The sequence below is a fragment of the Ornithorhynchus anatinus genome, chromosome 12 (assembly GCF_004115215.2).
Source record: "Ornithorhynchus anatinus isolate Pmale09 chromosome 12, mOrnAna1.pri.v4, whole genome shotgun sequence".
Classification (NCBI taxonomy): Eukaryota; Metazoa; Chordata; class Mammalia; order Monotremata; family Ornithorhynchidae; genus Ornithorhynchus; species Ornithorhynchus anatinus.
Genome location: NC_041739.1, coordinates 1133299 through 1154702, shown reverse-complemented (window position 1 = coordinate 1154702; position 21404 = coordinate 1133299). Strand labels below are relative to the sequence as shown.

At 49.5% G+C, this 21404-nt stretch overlaps 1 protein-coding gene across 3 annotated transcripts in view; it reads right to left on the bottom strand.

Annotated features, from left to right (window-relative positions):
• PDLIM3 (PDZ and LIM domain 3) overlaps window positions 1–21404 on the bottom strand; it is a 32059-nt gene that overhangs the window by 4146 nt on the left and 6509 nt on the right. Inside the window, exons 2-5 of one of the 3 annotated variants that reach the window (XM_029077111.2) lie at window positions 15097–15248; window positions 13827–13911; window positions 7801–7868; window positions 2906–3169 (exon numbers count right to left, since the gene is read on the bottom strand). In XM_029077111.2, coding sequence (XP_028932944.1) covers window positions 2906–3169; window positions 7801–7868; window positions 13827–13911; window positions 15097–15248 — 569 coding nt within the window. Of the gene's footprint in view, window positions 1–2905; window positions 3170–7800; window positions 7869–8263; window positions 8452–13826; window positions 13912–15096; window positions 15249–21404 lie in introns of all 3 variants that reach the window. The other 2 variants (XM_029077110.2, XM_029077109.2) reach the window with 2 other exon arrangements.

The window sequence follows — 21404 nt, the reverse complement described above, 5'->3', positions numbered from 1 at the left end:
GGGTCCTCACCTGGGGGAGTTCCTGAGCACCCACCTGTCCCACCCAAGCAGTTTCTCTCCTGCTCTGGATGCTGCTGCTCTGTCTCTTGCCAGGCTCTGAGACTCCACCTAGGGCTAGGGATAGCTCAGCCAGAGCAGGAGTTGCTGCTGCTGCCATCCAACATAACCCTACCAGCCCCTGGCTCCGCATTTCATAACTCCTTTAGATTTTCCAAATCACAAGATCGGATGATTAGCTGTAGGGGCTGTGGGTCAACACCTCTTCCCCCCCAATCCAAGGCTGAGCCCATCCCAGGGTCTTCTGACTACACAAGCCTGGAGGCTGGGATCAAGACAAAGAACGAAGGAGATTTCATTCTATTTTCCACCCACTCCAGTGGCTGGACACTGGAGCAAAAGGGGCTTTCCCCCCTCCAGGATAGATGGGGCCTAAGAGGCCAATGACCTCTTGAAAATATCAGAAATGGGAGACGGGGAGTTTATAAATACTAATAATAATTATGGTATTTGTTAAGTGCTTACTATGTGCCAGGCACTGTATTAAGCGCTGGGGTGGACTCAAGCAAATTCATTCATTCATTCATTCAATAGTATTTATTGAGCGCTTACTATGTGCAGAGCACTGTACTAAGCGTTTGAATAAGCTAATAAGCGAATGAATAAGTCGGCAACAGATAGAGACAGTCCCTGCCCTTTGATGGGCTTACGGTCTAATCGGGGGAGACAGACAGACAAGAACAATGGCAATAAATAGAGTCAAGGGGAAGAACATCTTATAAAAACAAATCAAGCAAATCAGGTTGGACACAGTCCCTGTCTCAGGTGGGGCTCACAGTCTCAATCCCCATTTTACAAATGGGGTAACTGAGACACATGGAAGCGAAGTGACTTGCCCAAGGTCACGCAGCATACTAGTGGCAGAGCCGGGATTAGAACCCATGACCTTCTAACTCCCAGTCCCATGCTCTATCCACTACTCCATGCTGCTTCGCTGGGGAGTACTTTTTTGAGTAAAGAAAAACTCAAGCACCAGCTCTTCCTTCTGTTCATCTCCCTGCTTCCATGACCCTCAGAAATGGAACAGGAAGAAAAGAGGAAGAGACAGGGGAGTAGATGGGACAAACTGAATTGTTCCCCAGATCTCACAGCAGTAGGATGAGAGATGCGCACGAAAGGTAGTAACTTCCAAACAAACTAAACACACTTCACACAGTGGCTAGTAAGTACGTAGGGATGATGGAAACGGCATTATCGAATGAGCGCTGTGGTCGGTCTCTAACGAAACATCTTGAATCTCAGTGGAACCATGAGCTAGTTTCTCTCCTGGACACCCGCCCTCATAATTAGGACTATCCAGCATTCCTGACTATCCCCTCTCCATCCTGACTCTTCTCCAGTGATCCAGCATGGACCATCCAACACCCCCGACTCTCCCCTCTCCACCCTGACTAGCCATCTACTGATTATGGATCGTTCTTCCGTGACTATTAACAGGTTTAGGAAGGATATGGAGAAATTCATGGGCAAGGGATCCATAATCTATTACCAGTAGGCAACTATTAAACGGCTCCTCCAAGTGCCCTGCTGCTGTCCTGTTAGAGACGAAATTCTGCAGTTCAGTGCTCTGCACACGGTAAGTGCTCAATAAATACAATTGATTGATTGAAATATTAGCCCTCGAGGATTTCTGACCACCCCAGTTCCCCAGGCTCACGCACTCGAGCCTCTCCACCCCCAAGGGGCCCAGGCCTGCTCCATGGGGATGTGTGGATCATTGGCAGACATGTCAGAAACCTCTCTGGCCTTGAGCATGGTGAGGTTAAATAACGTGGGAAGAAATCAGAAAACACAGGTGAGTCGATTAGCAGCCGTAGATCTTGGCAGACAAAAGCAACCGGACCCTAATCCGGGAGACAATGGCTCACTCACTGATCATCCAGTTTGCCATCTGTAGTTGGTGATTGACCCCTTGCCCAAAGACCATTTTCTGCCCCGGCCTCCCAGACGGTTAACTTTCTCCTAACTCCCAGCCTCAGTAACACATCATCGTCATCATGGTGGTATTTGTTAAGCTTTTACTATGTTCCAAGCACTGTTCTAAGTGCTGGGCTAGATACAAGGTAATCAGGTTGTCCCATGTGGGGCTCACAGTCTTAATCTCCATTTTACAGATGAGGTAACTGAGGCACAGAGAAGATAAGAGACTTGCTCAAAGTCACACAACAGACAAGCGGCAGAGCCGGGATTAGAACCCACGACCTCTGACTCCCAAGCCCGTGCTCTTTCCACTAAGCCACGCTGCTTCTGCCTAGTGCGAGGGAGGAAAAGGCAGAAGGTGGGAGAACGGAGGGCTAGAAGGGGTAATTTGCACTCCTATTTATAGTTGTATTGTACTCTCCCAAGTACCATACTCTGCATACAGTAAGTGTTCATAAAATACGACTGACAGACCGACTCTCCCAATAGCCAGGTAGCCAACTGAGCCAGGAATGGAGCCTCTCAGATAGATCATAGAGAACCAGGGAGCTGAGAGACTGCTCTTTAGGAGAGATGAATGTGTTTGTATATTGTTATATTGTACTCTGCCAACAGTGCTTTGACCCTGGTAAATGTTCAATGAATGAATGAATGAGAGATGCAGGATTTCTACAGAGGGAAACCTGCTATGGGGAGACTGGCCCAGCTCCTTTCCTGCAAGGATCCTCCCCAATTCCAACTGTCCTGACCCGTCTCCTGCGCTTGGTTCTGTTCTTGCCACTCCACAGGCAGCAGCACCACATCCCGGGCGGTCATCCCGTTTTGAGAGTCGCCTGCCCCGTTAGCGTCGGTTATCCCACGTCAACCCCCCGGCCGGCTCCATGCTCCTAGCCGACGGGGTCCCCGGGGCCCCGGGGTCCTGGATTACCTCGGTAAGGGCGTCTCCCCCAGGGCTGTGGAGACCTGGCCCTGCAGGGTCTCCATTATATTGTCGTCTGAATACAACTGCATGGGCGTGTTAAACTGAGCGTGGACAATCTTGACTCCAGGCAGCTCCATTTCCAGGGGAATGTTGGGCGCCATCTTAGCGGCCACCTTCAAGTCAGTCGGGCAAATGGAGCTAATGGTACTGACTGAAGAGGGGGTGCTGCGCCCGCTGCCGCAGTCAAGGCCCGAGGGGGTGCTGCAGCCGCTGTGGGGGCCCCCGGGGTGGAGAGGTGGCCCGAGGATGCGGCGGATGGTCCGGAGGGGGAAGACAAAACAGAGAACAAGGTGCCAGGACGTTAATGGGGTTGGGAGGGAAGAGAAGAGGCGAAAGAGGTGAGAGCCAACGGAGAAGCAGAGGCCAAAGCGTGCTCATTCCAGCCCACCCAAGCGACTGCTTTGAACTGGAGGGAAAGGCTGGGAACCCATCCCTCCTCCTTCCCTCCGCACAAGAAATGAAGCCAGATTAAGCTCGGGGTTCGTGGGGAGGGAAGGAAGACTCCTCCTCTGAAAGGAGCCTATTGCAAAAGACTGGAAGAATTTAGAAGGTGGCGTTCTCACAGGAAAAAGAAGAGAATTTAGCTGATTCCTTTTAGATGAAATGATCTAGCAAATATTTTAAACAGTGAATAAATGGTCCTGCACAAATGACTCACAAAGATAATGACAAGGAAACTCTGCTACTCTGCCTAAGACATTCCCAAGACTCTGTCACCAACAGGGCGTCAATACTCCTGGAGGAGTTATTGCCCAGCTAGCTATAGATCTACGATGGACCATCCAACACCCCTGGCATTCCTTTCTTTATCTCTGACTCTCCTCTCCCCTTCCCTGCCTCCCCCTCAGGCACCCAGCTCAGACTATCCAACACCCCTGACTTTTCCCTCTCCATCCCTGACTTTCCCTCCAGTGACTTACCGTGGACTGCTGCTCAACTATAGATCTTTCCCAACCCTCTTGAACTTAATAAAAACATAAGCTAGATGATAACTGGTGCAGGCCCTGTGGTCCACCAAGCCTAGGGTGCTGTCTCCAACAGGGACACCAGAACACTTGGAATAACTGCCACTGATTGCTCTCCTGGACATCCCATTCTGGGGATCAGAGATGGACCATTCAACCTCTCCAATTTCCCCCTCTGCATTCCTGACCTTCCATCTAGTAATCCATTATGGATCTCCTCCCAACCATGAATTTATCCAATATTCTAAATAGCTTTGCTTCAAAATAACAAGTTCTTTGATCAAGTATTTGGACTAGTGTGGGCCGCTAATGACCTTACAGTCCTCAAGGGAAGTGCATTTTTAACCTGTCCTGAAATTGCTTACTTTTCAAAATAGACGGCCATGCCTTAATTGCTATGTGATGTTGGGCTGTATCCACTTTAATTCTTAAACTCTGTGGCTGCAAGTAGGTCACGGATAAAATATAAAAGAAGAGATGAAGATTTCAAGACGGGCAATCCAGCAAGCCAGGAAACACAATCTAGGGTGGGCCAACATGGGTGTCCACATCAATCCCTGAAGGAACATGGATCTGGGCCTGTGGCAGCTCCAGACTATGATTTATTGATTGACCCACAGGACTTTAACAGCTGTGTAGACTTGGGCACTGTTTACTGATCCACAGAGTGGTTATGCAGACTTGGCCCCAGCTAGTCATGCTTGCTAGGCTGGCTTCGGGGAAAAGGAAGGCATAGTGGCACATGGGAGCAGAGGCCTCTGGGAGAGGAGTCCGAAAGCAATGATGTCCTGAGACAAATGAGAAAAGCAGTGACGTCCTGAGACAAATGAGAATGCAGGGCTGTCACCCAGTCAGCTGGGGAGCCAGCAATGGGCGAATGACTCTTCTGTGAGTGGGAGAATGCCAGGAGGTGAGTATCTGCAGGGGTCAGGACCAACCAAGCCATTCTGCGAGGTGGACGGGTCCAGTAGGTATCCTGAAAAATCTCTGGCTACTGTGTGGTCACAAAGACCACGGCGGTTTCCAAGGCAACCGCCAGCCGGTTGACACTACTATGCTCCCGTCACTGGGCCTTAGATATGACTCGTTTTGGGCAGGGAATGTGTCTGTTTATTGTTATACTGTACTCTCCCAAGTGATTAGAAAAGTGCTCTGCATACAGTAAGAGTTCAATAAATATGATTGAATGGATGAATGAAGCAGTTTCCCCTGCACCTTGCGGTATGCTGCACCCCTGTCTGCCTCGTCCCTCACTGCACTCTGTACCCCAGTGGAAACACAACAGGCAGGGACAAAGGAGTGCAAAGAATCAATCTAGCACTAGAATCAATTGCTCCATGCAGGTTCTCAGTCCTGAATAAGAATAATAATAATGATGATAGTAATAGTAATTTGTGGTATTGGCCACACACTATTTCAAGTGCTGGGATAATCAGATCACACTTGGGGCTCACAGTCTAAGTAGGAGGGAGAACGGATATTGAATCCCCATTTTGCAAATGAGGGAAGCGAGGCCAGAGAAGTGAAGTGATTTGCCCAAGGTCACACAGCAGACAAGCCACAGGGCCAGGAAGAGAACCCAGGTCTTCTGACTCCCAGGTCTGTGCTCTTTCCACTGGGCCACGGTGCTTCTGAAATCCCGAAGTCTTTGTAATAGGATCAAGACTTATTTGTTGTTCTTGATAGAGACTCCATCATCATTATTATCATCCTCATCATCAATATTCTCCTCTTGAACCTAGGCTGACCTCATCAGTACCAATGTCTCAAAGAAACACCAAGTCCTGTGTCTAGCTCTCCCATCCCTCCAGGAGTGTCCTCCTGCTTAACTTTCCTGAGTTTGTGCAGGACCCCCCTTCCTCATGCCACCCAAACAGGTCCTTGGATCTCCCCTCGATGTGTTAAGGAAGGCGAGAAAAGACGAGGCACAAGGTCAAGCAAAAGAGCAGTGCCCCCGACCCTTGGTGACCTAAATCTTCCCTCCCATCAGCTAGAGCATCAGACAACAGGACGGGCCAATCGCCGTGTCAGGCCCATGCCAGGTGGGTGGGTGGACCAGGAGCAGCAAAGCGCACATGCCCAGGAAGTCAAGCCCAGCCTGCAATCCCAGCAGCACAGAGAAGTGGCCAGTCAGTGTCAGCATCCCAAGGCCCAGGGGGATCCAAGGGGCAGTGTTAGCTCAGCCCCAACAAGCTACATTTCCCAAAGCAGTCCTGGCTTTCCCTCTCTTGCTGGGGAAGTCCTTGACACTCGACCCGGGGCATATGGCACTTGGAAATCTACGGGCATTGCTTAGTCAGGGACTCGAGGGAAAATCAGCCTCCAGGGGACAAGGGGACAGTGGGTGAAGAGCAGGAGCAGATGCCATGGTGCTGCTGCCATGTCCCCATCTACTATCAACAGCCCAACTGAGCACAAGGAAAATTTACTTTGTGCACAGCATCATACTGGGCATCTTCTATGTGCAGACCACTGTGTTGGGTTCCTACTGGGCGTGTGGAGGCTTGTGCTGGGTACCTACTACATATAGAACATTATATGGACAACTACTAAGTGCCTACTGTGGGAGGGGGAGGGCAATCAGCAAGAAAGGAGGCAGTAGGGTCTGTCAAATGCCCAGCAGTTCAGGAGGAGGGTCGGACCCTCCCGTTGCCCAACCCGGGCCATCTGAGAAAATTTCTGGAAAGGGGTAGGAGCTGTGCCTTCTCCTAGTTTTAATGTCCTTCCCCAAATGCATAATACACTGTTCTGTACACAGTAAGTGCTCCATATATACCCCTGATTGATTGAGTTTTTAGGGAGCACAGCTGGTTGGTTATCTCAATCCTGGGCTGGGGAAGGGGTTCAGGGCTCTGAGCATCTGTGGGTGGTGGGGAGAGGGGCAGACCTGGAGGGTGAGGGGAGAGAGAGGGGCAAATCATTATGAAAAGGAGGGAGGAAATCCTCTTGGAGCATGAGGTCCCACACAACTGGGAAATGGGTCGGCTCTGGAACAAGGGAGCGAGGGAGAGCCGGGTCAGGGAGACCAGAGCCGGGCTGACAAGGCGTGACAGGTGAACTGTGGGCTTATGTGTTTGTGGGTATAGCATTTTCATGTTTTTTTAATGGTATTCGTTAAGTACTTACTAAGTGCCAGGCACTGTTCTAAATTCTGGGGTAGATGCAAGGTAATCCCACATGGGGCTCACAGACATAATCCCCATTTGACAGCTCCCTACACTAGGCCAACCTGCTTCTGTTCACGTGCACGTGTGCTGGCATGTGTGTGCGGGGGAGGGGGTTGGAGGGGGCTTGTCGGAGGCGGTATTATGGTGGGAGTGGTCAGTCAAGGGAATCCTTGAAGGAATGGGGGTCCAAGAGGCGAGGAAGTTGGATTGGGGTGGGCGGATGAGGTTAGCGGGGAGTATGGAATTTCACAGGTGAAGAAGAATGACGAGAAGCCCTTTCCAGACCATCCCTGCCCCCATGCCCATCTACCTCAGCCCCTCCGCAGACATCTGCCAATACCCCATCCCCCCTCACCTCCACCCCCATCCTGGTTATGTGTCTCTGATTACAGCCGGGCCTTCCTCACCCCCCAGCTCCACGTTCTCAGGGTCCAGAAGGTCACAGCCCTGGAGATGAAACCCCAGGAGTGCACAACAGCTTCAGCTATAAATAGCCCCGCCGGTAGCTGCAAACATCTCCGCGCGGCCCCCAGACCTGGCGCTTCCCCATTGCTTCCCCATGTCCGCGCTCAAGCTTACGCCTGATTTCGTTTCTGGGCAAAGCTTCGGGACATGGAGGAGGCACGGCAGCCCGGTCACTTTTGTTTGGTGTTAGTAAGGATGGGTTAAGTCAGTCATGCGTCCACACGGCACTCTGTCGAATGAGGACCTGCTTCGCCCTGGAAGAATGAAAGGCTTGGGCCGAATATTGTGCTTGTGTTCAAAGTAGTTCACGTCCTAGAAAGACAAGGGGTTAGAGAGAAAAATCTTTCAGTAACCAGACACCCCCTCTCGGGAGAAGGTGAGCGGTCAGGGCCTCGGCCTGGATGCGGTCCACGGTGGCTGGCGTTCCGATCGGACATCCTGCAGGAGCCGGGAGTAAGGCGGTGGGGAGGGCGGTAGGGCGGGTGGTCTTGTGGGAAAAACACAACCTCAGGTTTCTCCGCACCGTTCCACATCAACAGCTGAGAGAGGTCGCCGAGTGGAAGAATGGTTTCCTCACCCCGGCCCCCGCCGCCACCCCGTCTCTCCGGGTTCGAGGGATCTTTTTCCTCAGACAGGGCGGGAGCGAAGACGTCAAGAGCTGGACTACGAGAGGGAAGCAGGCCCGGGCCGGCGGGAGCGGTACTTACTTGGCCGGCGAGTGAGGAATTAGGCCCCGCAGTTGTCCGTGAAGGGCGTCTTCAATGTTCCCGGAGGAATACAGGCCAATTGGCGAGTTATAGGAGGAGCTGACTACCTGCCTTTTGTCATCAATATTTGCTGCCGCCACAAAAGGCTGGGCCCGCCTGTTGTGAGCCGTACCAATAGGCTTGAACTCCTGTGTGTGACAGGCAGACAGACACAAGCCACAGTGCACAAGGGAGTGGTTAGCGAGCGGAACCGGCAACGCTGCTCTGGTTAAAACAGGCGGAGGAACACGGACGGTCAGAAACTCCGCCCCGGACTGCAGGTCCACCCGGCCCAGGCCCGGGATCCTTGGAAGAACCGGGCACCAGTCGTCCTCCGGGGTTCGCCGTTCCCACCTTTTCCTCTGGGGTCCCCGAGTCGTTCTCTCATCCCCTGTTCCACCCCCAAATTGCTCACAGCCACCCCTGCTGCTGGTGACATTTTTGATCCGCAGAACTTAGGGCAGGGATGGGGCCCACCTACTTCTTGCCCCCTGCTTAGTGAAGAAGTCTTTCTTTTGGTTAATGGTGGTATTTGTTTAGCGTTTTCTATGTGCCCAACACTGCACTAAGCACTTGATAGACCCAGGATAATCCAATCAGCTGCAGTCCCTGTCTCATCTGGGGCTCACATCCTAAGGGGGAGGGAAAACAGGTATCGAATCCCCATTTTACAGATGAGGAAACTGAGGCACGGGGGAATTAAGCGGCTTGCCCAAGGTCACCCAGCAGGCAAGTGATGGAGATGGGATTAGAACCCAGCTCTCCTGACTCCCGGTCCTGTGATCTTTCACACTAGGCTGCTTCCGTTTGGTTGGCTTTGAAGCAGCTGCAGACCAGCTTCTCTGAGCTACCTTGTGTCCTGGGGCAGAGCCACGGGGTCCCCCTGCTCTCATCCTCTGTGATTTTGGAGACTTGAGTTATGCCCCCATACAGCTGGTCTGAGGAATCCTGATGTCATTGGGCAACTCCTCAAGAAGATTCTCTCTCTCCTGGCCTTTATCTTTAGGTCTTTGCAAGCAGAGTAATTAGAGGAAAACACTAGAAAAGTCAGAAATCTCAAGATGAGTTTAGGTAGGAGGAGCCGCATGGCGTACTGGCTAGAGCCGGGGCCCGGGAGTCAGAAGGTCATGGGTTCTAATCCCAGCTCCACCACTTGCCTGTTTGCATGCTTGCTGAAATGGCAAACCATTTCACTTCTCTGTGCCTCGGTTGCCTCGTCTGTAAAATGGGGATGAAGACCATGAGCCCTATGCCAGTCAGGGACTGTGTTCAACCTGATTTGCTTGTATCCACCCCAGCACTTAGCACAGTATCTGGAACACAGTAAGCACTTAACAAATACCATAATAATTAATAATGAATTAATTAGGGTCATGGTCATTAGCTCCATGATGGATGATGAGAGGCAGGGATGCCCAGTAGAAAGAGCCCAGTTCTGCCACTGGCCTGCTGGATGGTCCTGGGCAATTCACCTAACCTCTCTGGACCTCAGTTTCTCCATCTGTAAAATGAGGATCAGATCCATGCTCTCCCTTCCTCTTAGGCCGTGAGCCCCTGGTGTTAAAGGGATTGGGTCCAATCCGATTATACTATATCTGAGTGCTTAGCACAGTTCTTGGCATATACAGTAAGTACTTACTATAGTACCTATATAGTAAGTACTTAATAAATACCTAAAAAATTCCAAGTGGGACAGTTAGGAACGGGGAAAGTCCAACCCTGACCATGAGGGTTGGTGTCCAAAAGGGCAACCGACACACGGTTCCCGGCAAGCATTCTGATGTCCCCGATGGAGACAGAGTCTTGGGTTGGATAGAGCAAGGTATACACAAGATGGTGTGACTCACGGCCTTACTTATATGTTTTGATAAGGGAAGCAGATCAGGTACAAAGCCCTCCCATGATTTTCCATACAGCAGCCAACTGGGACAGCCAAGATTCCCTACTCTTGGTATATTTAATATCCAGGGGGTTGCTGATGAGTTGACCCTGGGTCTGTAAATTCACTGTGGGCAGAAAATGTGTCTACTTATTGATATATTGCACTCTCCCAAGTGTTTGCTACAGTGCTCTGCACACAGTAAAGGCTAAATAAATATGATTGACTGACTGATTGACTGACTTTAGAATCTCAGGGGCTCCTGGAGAAGAGTCATGTTCCTGTCGGTGCCTTAAGGGCTTCTTTCAAATGGAAATCGAGGCTTTCAGAAAGAGCAAAAGAAAGAGTTCTAGATTGTGGGCTTATTGTGGGGAGGGAATGTATCTGTTTATTGTACTCTCCCAAGTGCTTAGTACAGTGCTTTGTACATGGTAAGAGCTCGATAAATAATACTGAATGAATGAATGAGAGTGGGTGCAGTGAGTGGGCAGAAAGGAGATTCAGTGCCCATTCCATCCTTAAAGGGAAGCAGTGAATCAGGATCAACAGGATTAACTGAGCTTCCAATGTAAGCAAGGCACTGTTCTGGATGCCCACTAGATGTAGAACCCTATACTGGGTGCCTGCCCTGTGCAGATACTGTAACTGGCACCTGCCATGTGCAGAGTGCCGAACCTGGGCACCTGCAGAACTGGGTATGGGAACATTAAAAGGAAATAAAAGACAAGACATTGCCTTCAAAAAGAAAAGTAAATAAATAAATAAATAAAAATCTTGGTATTTGTTAATCGCTTACTATGTGCAGAGCACTGTTCTAAGCGCTGGGGGAGATACAGGGTAATCAGGTTGTCCCACGTAAGGCTCACAGTTAATCCCCATTTTACAGATGAGGTAACTGAGGCACAGAGAAGTTAAGTGACTCGCCCACAGTCACACAGCTGACAAATGGCAGAGCCGGGAGTCGAACCCATGACCTCTGACTCCGAAGCCCAGGCTCTCTCCACTGAGCCATGCTTCAAGCTGCTCAGTGCTCACAAACAGGCACTCAAGCACAATGTGTATAACAATATTTTGTCATAATGGTGGAACAGCTGCCCTGTTGTAATAAGTGTGAAATCAAATGCTGGCAAAGAAAGGGATCCAGAGAAAACAGTAGCTTTCCCATATGTCTAACATTTCCACACTAAATTTGCAACAGAACAAATTTGCAAGCAACTCCCCTGCTCCACATAAAAAAAATTGTAAGCTCCTTGAAGGCAGGGTTTGGGTCTATCAGTGCTCTCGAACTCTCCTCAGTGCTCAGTGCAGTGTCCAGCACACAGCAGAGACTCAATTAATCCTCTTAATTGACAGACTGTAAAGCTCCTTGAGGGCAGAGAGCATGTCTACTAACTTGTACTCTCCCAAGTGCTCAGCACTCTGCTCTGCACACAGTAGGTGCCCAGTACATACCACTGATTGAAAGCCTGAGACTCACCATGGCCCTCGACTTGTATGTGTGCAGGAAGCGGTTTGTGTGTGTAGGGGGGGGTTGTTTTCCTGCAGCCTTTTAGAATGGATCTTCTTTTTCCCAATGGATCCGAGAGGTTCCACGATAGCCAGATGAATTTGTAAGTCAATCAAATGCCTCTTATGCAAATCACATCCTCCCATCGCTGACCCCTTGGGATCCCTTAATCAATCAATAGTACATTCCGGTGGCAGAACACCATGCCGAGCATTTGGGAGAGTACAATAGTTAGTAGACGTGATCCCTGCCCTCAAAGAGTTTAAAATTTGTTTTATTTTAGGATATGCATAAAACTGCGTGTGTTTATATAGCTATGTTGACCCATTCAGAAACACCTGCTCTGTGCTGGCTCAGTGGGGCCTTGATGAAATTAAAGACAGAGGTGTGTTGGAGGAAAATTTCAAATTTCTCTAACCCCACGCGGGCTCAGATGGACTAGGAATAATAGACTGCCAGGTGGTTTTGAGGTGGATGATACTATAGACAAAAAACAGACCACCCCCCACAACCTCTGGCAACCCCTCCCTGTCACCCTCACCCAATCAAAGCACACAACAACCGGGCACTGGCGGACGATCAGCACCAGATCACTTCCCCTGAGGAACATTCTAGTTCTTGGAAGGCCTCTGGATTTAGACACGGATGTCACAGAACCATGAATTGGACAGAGCACCGTGTCCGAGGCCCAGGGTCGGCCAGAGTCAGACCCCCGGGACCGTGGGTGTTCCAACCCCACCGGCAGCAGAACAAAGGAAGCAATGGAGCCGCTTCCCCTCGGGGAAGAGGAGGCCGGTCCCGGCCTAAATGATGGCAAACCCTCATTCCCTGTTCCCAGGATAGCGTTAGCTCCAGCAACAAAGCCAGCAGTAGCCGCGGTAGCCCAGCTCTTGTGTCCACACCTTCTCGAACCAGGCTAGGTAGTCCCCTGGCTATGAGAACTCTCCAATCCATCCTGCTTCCTGCTGTGAGATTTCAGGCCACCAGGGCAGGAGCTAAAACCGAGCAAGCTTTGGCTTGGGTCGGGGACAAGTAAGAATCTGAATAATTGCCCCTAGTTCTCCATTTTACTTGGCTACTGGAGACATGTTGGAGAGACATCTTAGGCTGAGGCCCCCAGGGTCCAGAATCTGGTGGTGGAGGGAGGTAAGCTTGTTTGGGTCCCCTCTCTCAGAGGTAGCCCCCACTGGCCCTGACTTGGATCCTCCTCATACCCCTCCTCTCCCCCCGGCTGCCACACTGCATCCTGGGCTGTTAGCCACTGGAGAAACCCTCAGCTCGAGGGGCTGCAGAGACCACCCTCTGGGCACACCCCCTGAGGCAGCCACTCTGAATCCCCATCTGAGGATCGAAGAGGGGATAAAAGCTCACAGAGGTGGCGGGTGTTGAAATTGGGGTCCCCAAAACAAGGTGATAGAATCCGAGCCCACCCGGCTTCTCTCTCCGTTGGGGGAAAGGGGAGTGTGCACCCACTGACTTGAGGGGGACAACCATGATCACTGTGGCCCTGCTCCCAGACACAATCCCAATTTGTAGGTGGACCCTCACTTTCCCCTGGAAAGTCAGCTGGATCTGGGCATGTTGGGGGTGTCAGGACCAGCCCCCATGGCCAAAGGTCTAGCAGCCACTGGGCCTTGACCTGGCCTGCATGAGGGTCCACGCTGTGCACCTGTGCTGGGGTGCAGGATGATGGGAGTGGGGGCGGGGGCAGGGGCAGGGGCAGGGCCTGGAGAAACGCTCAGCACATCTGCACATGGCAGCAGGCATAGGGACTGCGAGGTGACCTGGGGCTTAGTACAGTGCTCTGCACATAATAAGCACTCAATAAATAACAAGTTTGACTGATTGTTGGGGGAGTTCTCCACTCTCTCATGGCCCAGCGCCACCTCTGCCCAAAAGTACTCGAAGCTGACCTTCCTGGGGTGGGTGAATGTTTGGTGCTGGAACATTTTCATCTTTCCCGGCCCCTTGGTCGGTGACCTCCCCCAACCCTGGGAACTGAAGCAGGTGGTCAGGGAAGGCCAGGCCTTGAGCCACGGAATGGGGCCAATGGGCTGTGGAGTTTTCCGACGTGTGAAAAGTCAGGGATGGGGGGGATGGAGTGGGAGGCACCGTGCTGCCGGCTCTGAATCTCCTACCTGCGGCTCCGACTCTAGGTTGATTTTGTAAGGATGGGGTCGGCCTTCTTCAGAAACTTGCGGAGACCATAGTCTTGTCTCCCCCCTGTGAATGTGGAAAAAGGAAAAAGAAAAACAATCACAAGAAGCCCTGGAAGACAGTGTTGTCTCTGCTCCCTCTGCCTTGACCCTATACGGGTCTCTTTTTGTTGTTGTTGTTATTCTTTAAGCGCTTACTATGTGCCAAATCACTTGGAAGAATGCAATACAGTTGGTAGGCATGATCCCTGCCACTCGAGGAGTTTACAGCCTAATGGGGATTTCTTTTTATGGCTCTGTTCAGTGCTTATTATGTGCCAGGCACTGTACTGAGCACGAGTAGATACAAGAGCATTAGGTTGGATCAAATCCGTGTCCCACATGGGGCTCACAGGCTTAATCCCCATTTTACAGAGGAAGTAAATGAGACACAAAGGAGTGAAACGATTTGCCCAAGGTCACACAGACAGACAAATGGTGGACCAGAGATTAGAACCCAGGCCCTTCTGACTCTCAGGCCTGTGCTTTATCCACTACACCATGTCACTTCTCATTTACAATTTAATCAATCAATCAATCAATCAATCAATCATATTTATGGCGCACTTACTGTGCGCAGAGCACTGTAATAAGCTCTTGGGAGAGTATAATATAACAATATAACAGACACATTCCCAGACCACAGCAAGCTTACAGTCTAGAAGAGGAGACAGACATTAATATAAACAAATAAATTATGGATATGTACATAAGTGCTGTGGGGCTGGAGGGTGACGCAGAAGGGAATGGAAGAAAAGGAAAATAGGGCTTAGTCAGGGAACAAAGTCCTCCTTTGTTGGAGGAGATGTACCTTCAACGAAGCTCTGAATTAGGGGAAGAGCAGATTTCTGTCAGATATGAAGCAGGTAGGCGTGACAGGCCAAAAGCAGGGCTTGAGCGAGCAGTTGGCGGTGCGATAGATGAGATCAAGATATAGTGAGTAGGTTGGCATTACAGGAACGAAGTGTGCGGGCTGAGTTGTAATAAGAGAATAGCGAGGTGAGGTGAGAGCGGGCAAGGTGATAGACTGCTTCGAAGTAAGTGGTTAGAAGTTTCCGTTTGATGCAGAGGTGGATGGGCAACCACCGGTTCTTGAGTGGGGAAACATGGACTGAACAGTTTTGTGGAAAAATGATCCGGGCAGCAGACTGAAGTGTGGATACAGGGGAGACACAGGGGGCAGTGAAGTCAGCAAAGTATTTCTGTGGATTACCTGTCGATTTTGAGGCAGAGCTGGTGGGCAGCCGCTTTGATCCGGTCCTGAGCATCGGCGTGGGTCATGGTCTCCGTCCCAAAGCCGTCGATGGCCAGGATGACATCCCCCGGGTACAGGTGGGCAGCCGAAGCCTTGCTACCTGGAGAAACCTGGAAGGATTCATGATGGGCATGAGAGGGGGCTGCCCGTTTCAGGATTCATGGGAATGAGATTTGGGTGGGAGTGGGATTTGGGTGGAAGAAGCTATAGTTTAGCCCAGGAATTATTGTAACAGTAAAATCAGTTACAACGATTAGTGCTCAATTTCTGCTTAATTTGGACAGCATTGAATGATAAAAACAATAATAATTGTGGTATTGAGTGATTAATACGTGCCAAGCACTTTGCCGAGGGCTGGTGATAATAAAAATCCCAAATTATGTGAACCCATCAGCTACCTCTAGCACTTACCTCACTAACATATCTATTAGTACTCATCTCAATATATGTACATTTATTCAGATGTACCGTGAATTATTTATTTTGATTACCCTGTAAACTTCTTGTCAGTAAGCTCATCGTGGGCAGGGAATGTTTCTGTTTATTGCTGTATCACACTCTCCCAAGCACTTAGTACAGTGCTCTGCAGACAGTAAGCGCTCAGTAAATATGATTGAATGAATGAATGAACCTGCTCGTTTTGAATTTCCCAAGCCCTAAGTGCAGTGGAAAGCACCCAGGGGTACTCAGTAAGTACTATTATAGCCACCCAGATTCTCTGATGGTGTTTGAGTGATTGGGCCCAGGGGGAGGGAGGAAAGCAGTGCCAGGCAAAGGAATTTTTCAGTGGGGAGGGGAGAGGTGGCATGGGATATCAGAGTCCAGAAAAGTTTGCCAGGCACCAAGCCAAGTTGGAGAGAGAGACTCTTTCAGAATCCTCCCCAGCCCATAACCTTGTCCTGCTCCCTCTCAGTCTCTGGATCATTATTTGTCATTATCCTGTTGTTGTTGTCGACCCTGCCAACACCTGCTTCCCTATGGGGGTCTAGAAACAGGCCCTGTCCCCTGGCCTCCGCTCCCAGGAGAAAGACAAGCAGAGTGGCACCCTGTTCCTTCTCTGGTTTTCCAGAATGAATTGATTTTTTTAAAAATGGTATTTGTTAAGTGCTTACTATGTGCCAAACACTATTAATAATAATAATAATAATGTTGGTATTTGTTAAGCGCTTACTATGTGCCGAGCACTGTTCTAAGCGCTGGGGTAGACATAGGGGAATCAGGTTGTCCCACGTGGGGCTCACAGTCTTAATCCCCATTTTACAGATGAGGGAACTGAGGCCCAGAGAAGTTAAGTGACTTGCCCACAGTCACACAGCCGACAAGTGGCAGAGCTGGGATTCGAACTCATGAGCCCTGACTCCAAAGCCCGTGCTCTTTCCACTGAGCCACGCTGCTTCTCCGAGCACTGGGGTAGATACAAGGGAATCAGGTTGGTGCCACTTGTCAGCTGTGTGACTGTGGACAAGTCACTTCACTTCTCTGTGTCTCAGTTCCCTCATCTGTAAAATGGGGATTAAGACTGTGAGCCTCATGTGGGACAACCTGATTACCCTGTACCAACCCCAGCACTTAGAACAGTGCTCTGCACATAGTAAGCGCTTAACAAATACCAACATTATTATTATTATTATTACAGTCCCTGTCCCACATGAAGCTCACAGTCTTAATCTTTTTTACAGATGAGAGAACTGAGGCATAGAGAAGTAAAGTGACTTGCCCAAGATCACACAGTAGACAAGTGACAGAGCCAGAATTAGAACCCAGGTCCTTCTGACTCCCAGGCCCGGGCTCTATCCACTAGGCCATGCTGCTTCTCATTGCTGTCATCATCACCTTCAGTGGTATTTCTTGAGTGCTTACTGTGTGCAGGGTAATAATAATGATGTTACTTGTTAAGTGCTTACTGTGTGCCAAACACTATTCTAAGCGCTGAGCAAATGGGGTTGGACATAGTCCATATCCCTCATGGGGTTCACATTCGTAATCCCCATTTTACAAATGAGGTAACTGAGTCACAGAGAAGTGAAGTGACTTGCCCAAGGTCATACAGCTGACAAGTGGCAGAGCCAGGATTAGAACCCATGACCTTCTGACTCCCAGAGCCATGCTCTATCCGTTTCTCCATGCTTAAGAGTACTGTACTAAGCTCTTAGGAGAGTCCAATACAAGAGAGTTGGCAGGCACATTTTCTGTCTTCCAGCCAGCTACCGATGTCACCGCCTCCTGCCGAGCTTTGGACTTTCATTCATTCATTCATTCATCCATCCATTCATTCATTCATTCATTCGTATTTATTGAGCGCTAACTGAGTGCAGAGCATTATACTAAGCGCTTGGAAAGTACAGTTCTGCAACAGACAGAGACAAACCCTACCCAACAATGGCTCACAATCTAGAAGCGGGAGACAGACAACAAAACAAGTAGACAGGCTTTCAATTTGGTCAGTCAACCACTCGATCACACCATGCTCCGTGCTCCTCCTTCCTCCTTCCCAGCCTTCCCTCCTTTCTTTCCTATCCCTTTCTCCCTGTTTATTATTATTTTCATTAGTAAAAATAGCAATGGCAGTTTTTTTAAGTTCTAACTAATTGCCAAGCACTGTACTAAGCATGAGGATAGGTACAAGATCCTCAGGTCCCATATGGGACTCATAGTTTAAATTGGAGGCACAACAGTCGGTCCAGGGGAGGCCACAGGGTGGGTGATGGAGGTAAGGTGGCGGGGGAAGGAGGAGGCAGCTGAAAGATGGAACTCAAACAATGCCCCCCACTTCCAAATCTCTGCTCCTGCTGCAGCCTGTTCCTCCGTTTGACATGTTTAGAACAAAAGTTTCCACTCAGACATAATTCTCTCGGGTCAAATCGGGCCCAGAATGCAATTTTTTCTCTAAATATTTGCCCCAACAGAAACTCTTTCTATTTTGAATCCTCCAAGACGATGAAGATTTTTTTCCTGTTCGGTTAAATATAGCAAGGCACAATTTTTAATTAAAAAAAACCCTGAACTTTTCTGACATTCTTTTACAGGCACGAGACCTAAAAAAGCCAATGGAGGCTCAGAATAATTCTGATCTCAAATCTCCCTCTCTCCTCTTCTTCATTCCTTCCTCCACAGATTCATCTCAGCCTCATTAGGGGCAACACTGAGGAGTTTGCACAGATGATCAGTATGGTGTAGGGCACGGTACTGGACCCCTCCTGGGTGCTGATGGTCCGGGGGGCTGGAGGCTGTCCAGGATTGGCGGAGAACGATAAAAAGTGAGACTCAGGGTTCCTGTCCTTGAAGGGAATATAATCTATTCTCAGTTTGAAGAATTGTCTTCCTCCGTTTATTGTGAGCCCCCCTTTTTTAATGGTATTAATTAAGCACTTACTATACATCAAGCACTGTTCTGAGCACTGGGATAGATAGAAGTTAATCAGGTTGGACACAGTCCCTATCCCACATGGGGCTCACAGCCTAAGTAGGAGGGCGAACAGGTATTTAATTCCCATTTTACAGTAATAATAATAATAATAATGTTGGTATTTGTTAAGCGCTTACTATGTGCCGAGCACTGTTCTAAGCGCTGGGGTAGACATAGGGGGATCAGGTTGTCCCACGTGGGGCTCACAGTCTTAATCCCCATTTTACAGATGAGGGAACTGAGGCCCAGAGAAGTTAAGTGACTTGCCCACAGTCACACAGCCGACAAGTGGCAGAGCTGGGATTCGAACTCATGAGCCCTGACTCCAAAGCCCATGCTCTTTCCACTGAGCCACGCTGCTTCTCCTCCTCTACTGCTTCTCAGCCTACAGGAGAGGAGGCTGAGGCACAAAGTTGATTTGCCCAAGGTCACACAGCAGGCAAATGGTGGAGTCGGGATTAGAACCCAGATCTGTGCTTTTGCCACAAGGCTGTGATGCTTTCTTGTGAGACAGGGAGCAGTATTCAATAGAAAGAGTAACACATAGTAAGTGCTCAGTGACAATTATAAATAATAGGTGTCTAAAGGTGTCCCAGCATGGCTCTCTTCCCTCCCAGCTACACCTTAGGGGTCTATATGCTCTCAGACCCCTCCCCAACCAATCCAGGAGGATGGCTTCTGGCCCCCTCTTCCCTTTTTTATTGTATTTGGCAAGGACTTACTATGTACTAAGCACCGGGGTAAATACAAGCCAATCAGGTTGGGCGAAGTCCCAGTCCCACATGGGGCTCAAAGACTTAATTCCCATTTAATAAATGAGGGAACTGAGACCCAGAGAAGTGATTTCCCCAAGGTCACATGACAGACAACTAGCAGAGCCGGCATTAGAACCCAGGTCCTTCTGACTCCCAGGCTCCAAGCTCTACCCATTAGGCCACTCTCTCGTTGGTGAGGGCTGGTCTGGGAGATGACCGGACAGACACACCAGAGGGAAACTCAGTGGGATTCTCCCCTGGTGGGTTAGCATTTAGTACAGTGCCAGGCACATATAATACAATAATAATAATAATAATAATGATAATAACATTACAGCCCTATCCTAAGTCCTGCTGGAGAGCAGGGGGGCAGCAACAGGGTTTAGTACAGTGCTTTGCACACAGTAAGTGCTCAATAAATACGGCTGAATGAATGAACCCGACCTAACATACTCATCACCTACTGTTGCCTGTGGGCCTGCCCCCAGAGTTAGTCAGTCAATCATATTTAATGAGTATTTACTGTATGCAGAGCACTGTACTAAGACTAGGGAGAGTACAACGTAACAGACACATTCCCTGCCCACAAAGAGCTTACAGTTTTGAGGGGGAGACAGACATTAATAGAAATAAATAAATGATGGGTATATACATAAGTGCTGTGGGGTTGGGCAGGGGGATGAATAAAGGGAGCAAGTCAGGGCGATGCAGATGGGAGTCAAAAAAAGGAAAAGAGGACTTAATCAGGAAAGGCCTCTTGGAGGAGATGTGCCTTTAGTAAGGCTTTGAAGCAGGGGGAGAGTAATCGTCCCATGTGAGGAGGGGGGGCGTTGCAGGCCAGAGGCAGGACTTGGGCGTGAGGTCGGGGGCAAGGTGGATGAGGTCGAAGTAGTGAGAAGGTTGGCATTAGAGGAGCTCAGGCTGGAAGGGAGAATCCTGGGGCGGCTGACCCAGGAAGGCGTCCCCACCAGAGCCTCTGGAGCAGAGAGGGGTAAAGCTGACGCCGCATAAACTGGCTGGATGGAGGCTTTGATTCAAATCCCGGGAACGTTTGATTTTCAGTCAGTCCATCCTTCATTCAATAGTATTCATTCATTCATTCAATCATACTTATTGAGCACCTACTGTGAGCAAAGCACTGTACTAAGCGCTTGGAAAGTACAATTCATCAACAAGTAGAGACGATCCCTACCGAACAACAGGCTCACAGTCTAGAAGGGGGTAGAACTGTCTAGAACCAGGGAGATTTATTGGGTGGTGGTTCTGTGCAAAGCTCTGGGCCTTTTGCAGACTCATCTCATATTGCCCCCTACTATCACCTCTGCTATTCCCCCCTCTAGACTGTAAACTCGTTGTGGGCAGGGAACGTGTCTGATAATTCTGTTGTATCATACTCTCCCAAGCACTTACTTCAGTGCTCTGCAAATAATAAGTGCTCAATAAATACCATTGAGAAGCAGCGTGGCTCAATGGAAAGAGCACAGGCTTGGGAGTCAGAGGTCATGGGTTCTAACCCCGGCTCTGCCGCTTGTCAGCTTGACTTTGTGCCAATCATTTCACTTCTCTATGCCTCCGTTACCTCATCTGTAAAATGGGGATTAAGACTGTGAGCCCCACGTAGGGCAACCTGATCACCTTGTATCCTCCCCCCAGAGCTTAGAACAGTGCTTTGCACGTAATAAGTGCTTAACAAATGCCATCATCATCATCGCTTGATTGACCTCACCCCTTCTGCACCAACTCTGTACTTGTGTACTCACAAGCAAATTATTTTGGGTCTCTTTTCCCTGTTAGACTGTAAACTCCTTAGGCAGAATTTGTGTCTACTAACTCTACTGTATTCATTCATTCAATCATATTTATTGAGCGCTTACTGTGTGCAGAGCCCTGTACTAAGCACTTAGAATGTACAATTCAGCAATAAAGCGAGAGAATTCCTGCCCACAACGAGCTCACAGTCTAGAGGAGGGGAGATGGACATCAAAACAAGTAAACAGACACCATTATGAATAAATAAAATTACAGATATACACTCTGTGTTCACTCCTGAGTGCAGTGCTCTTCACAAAGTAGATGCTCAATAAACACTGTGAATGATCGATTAA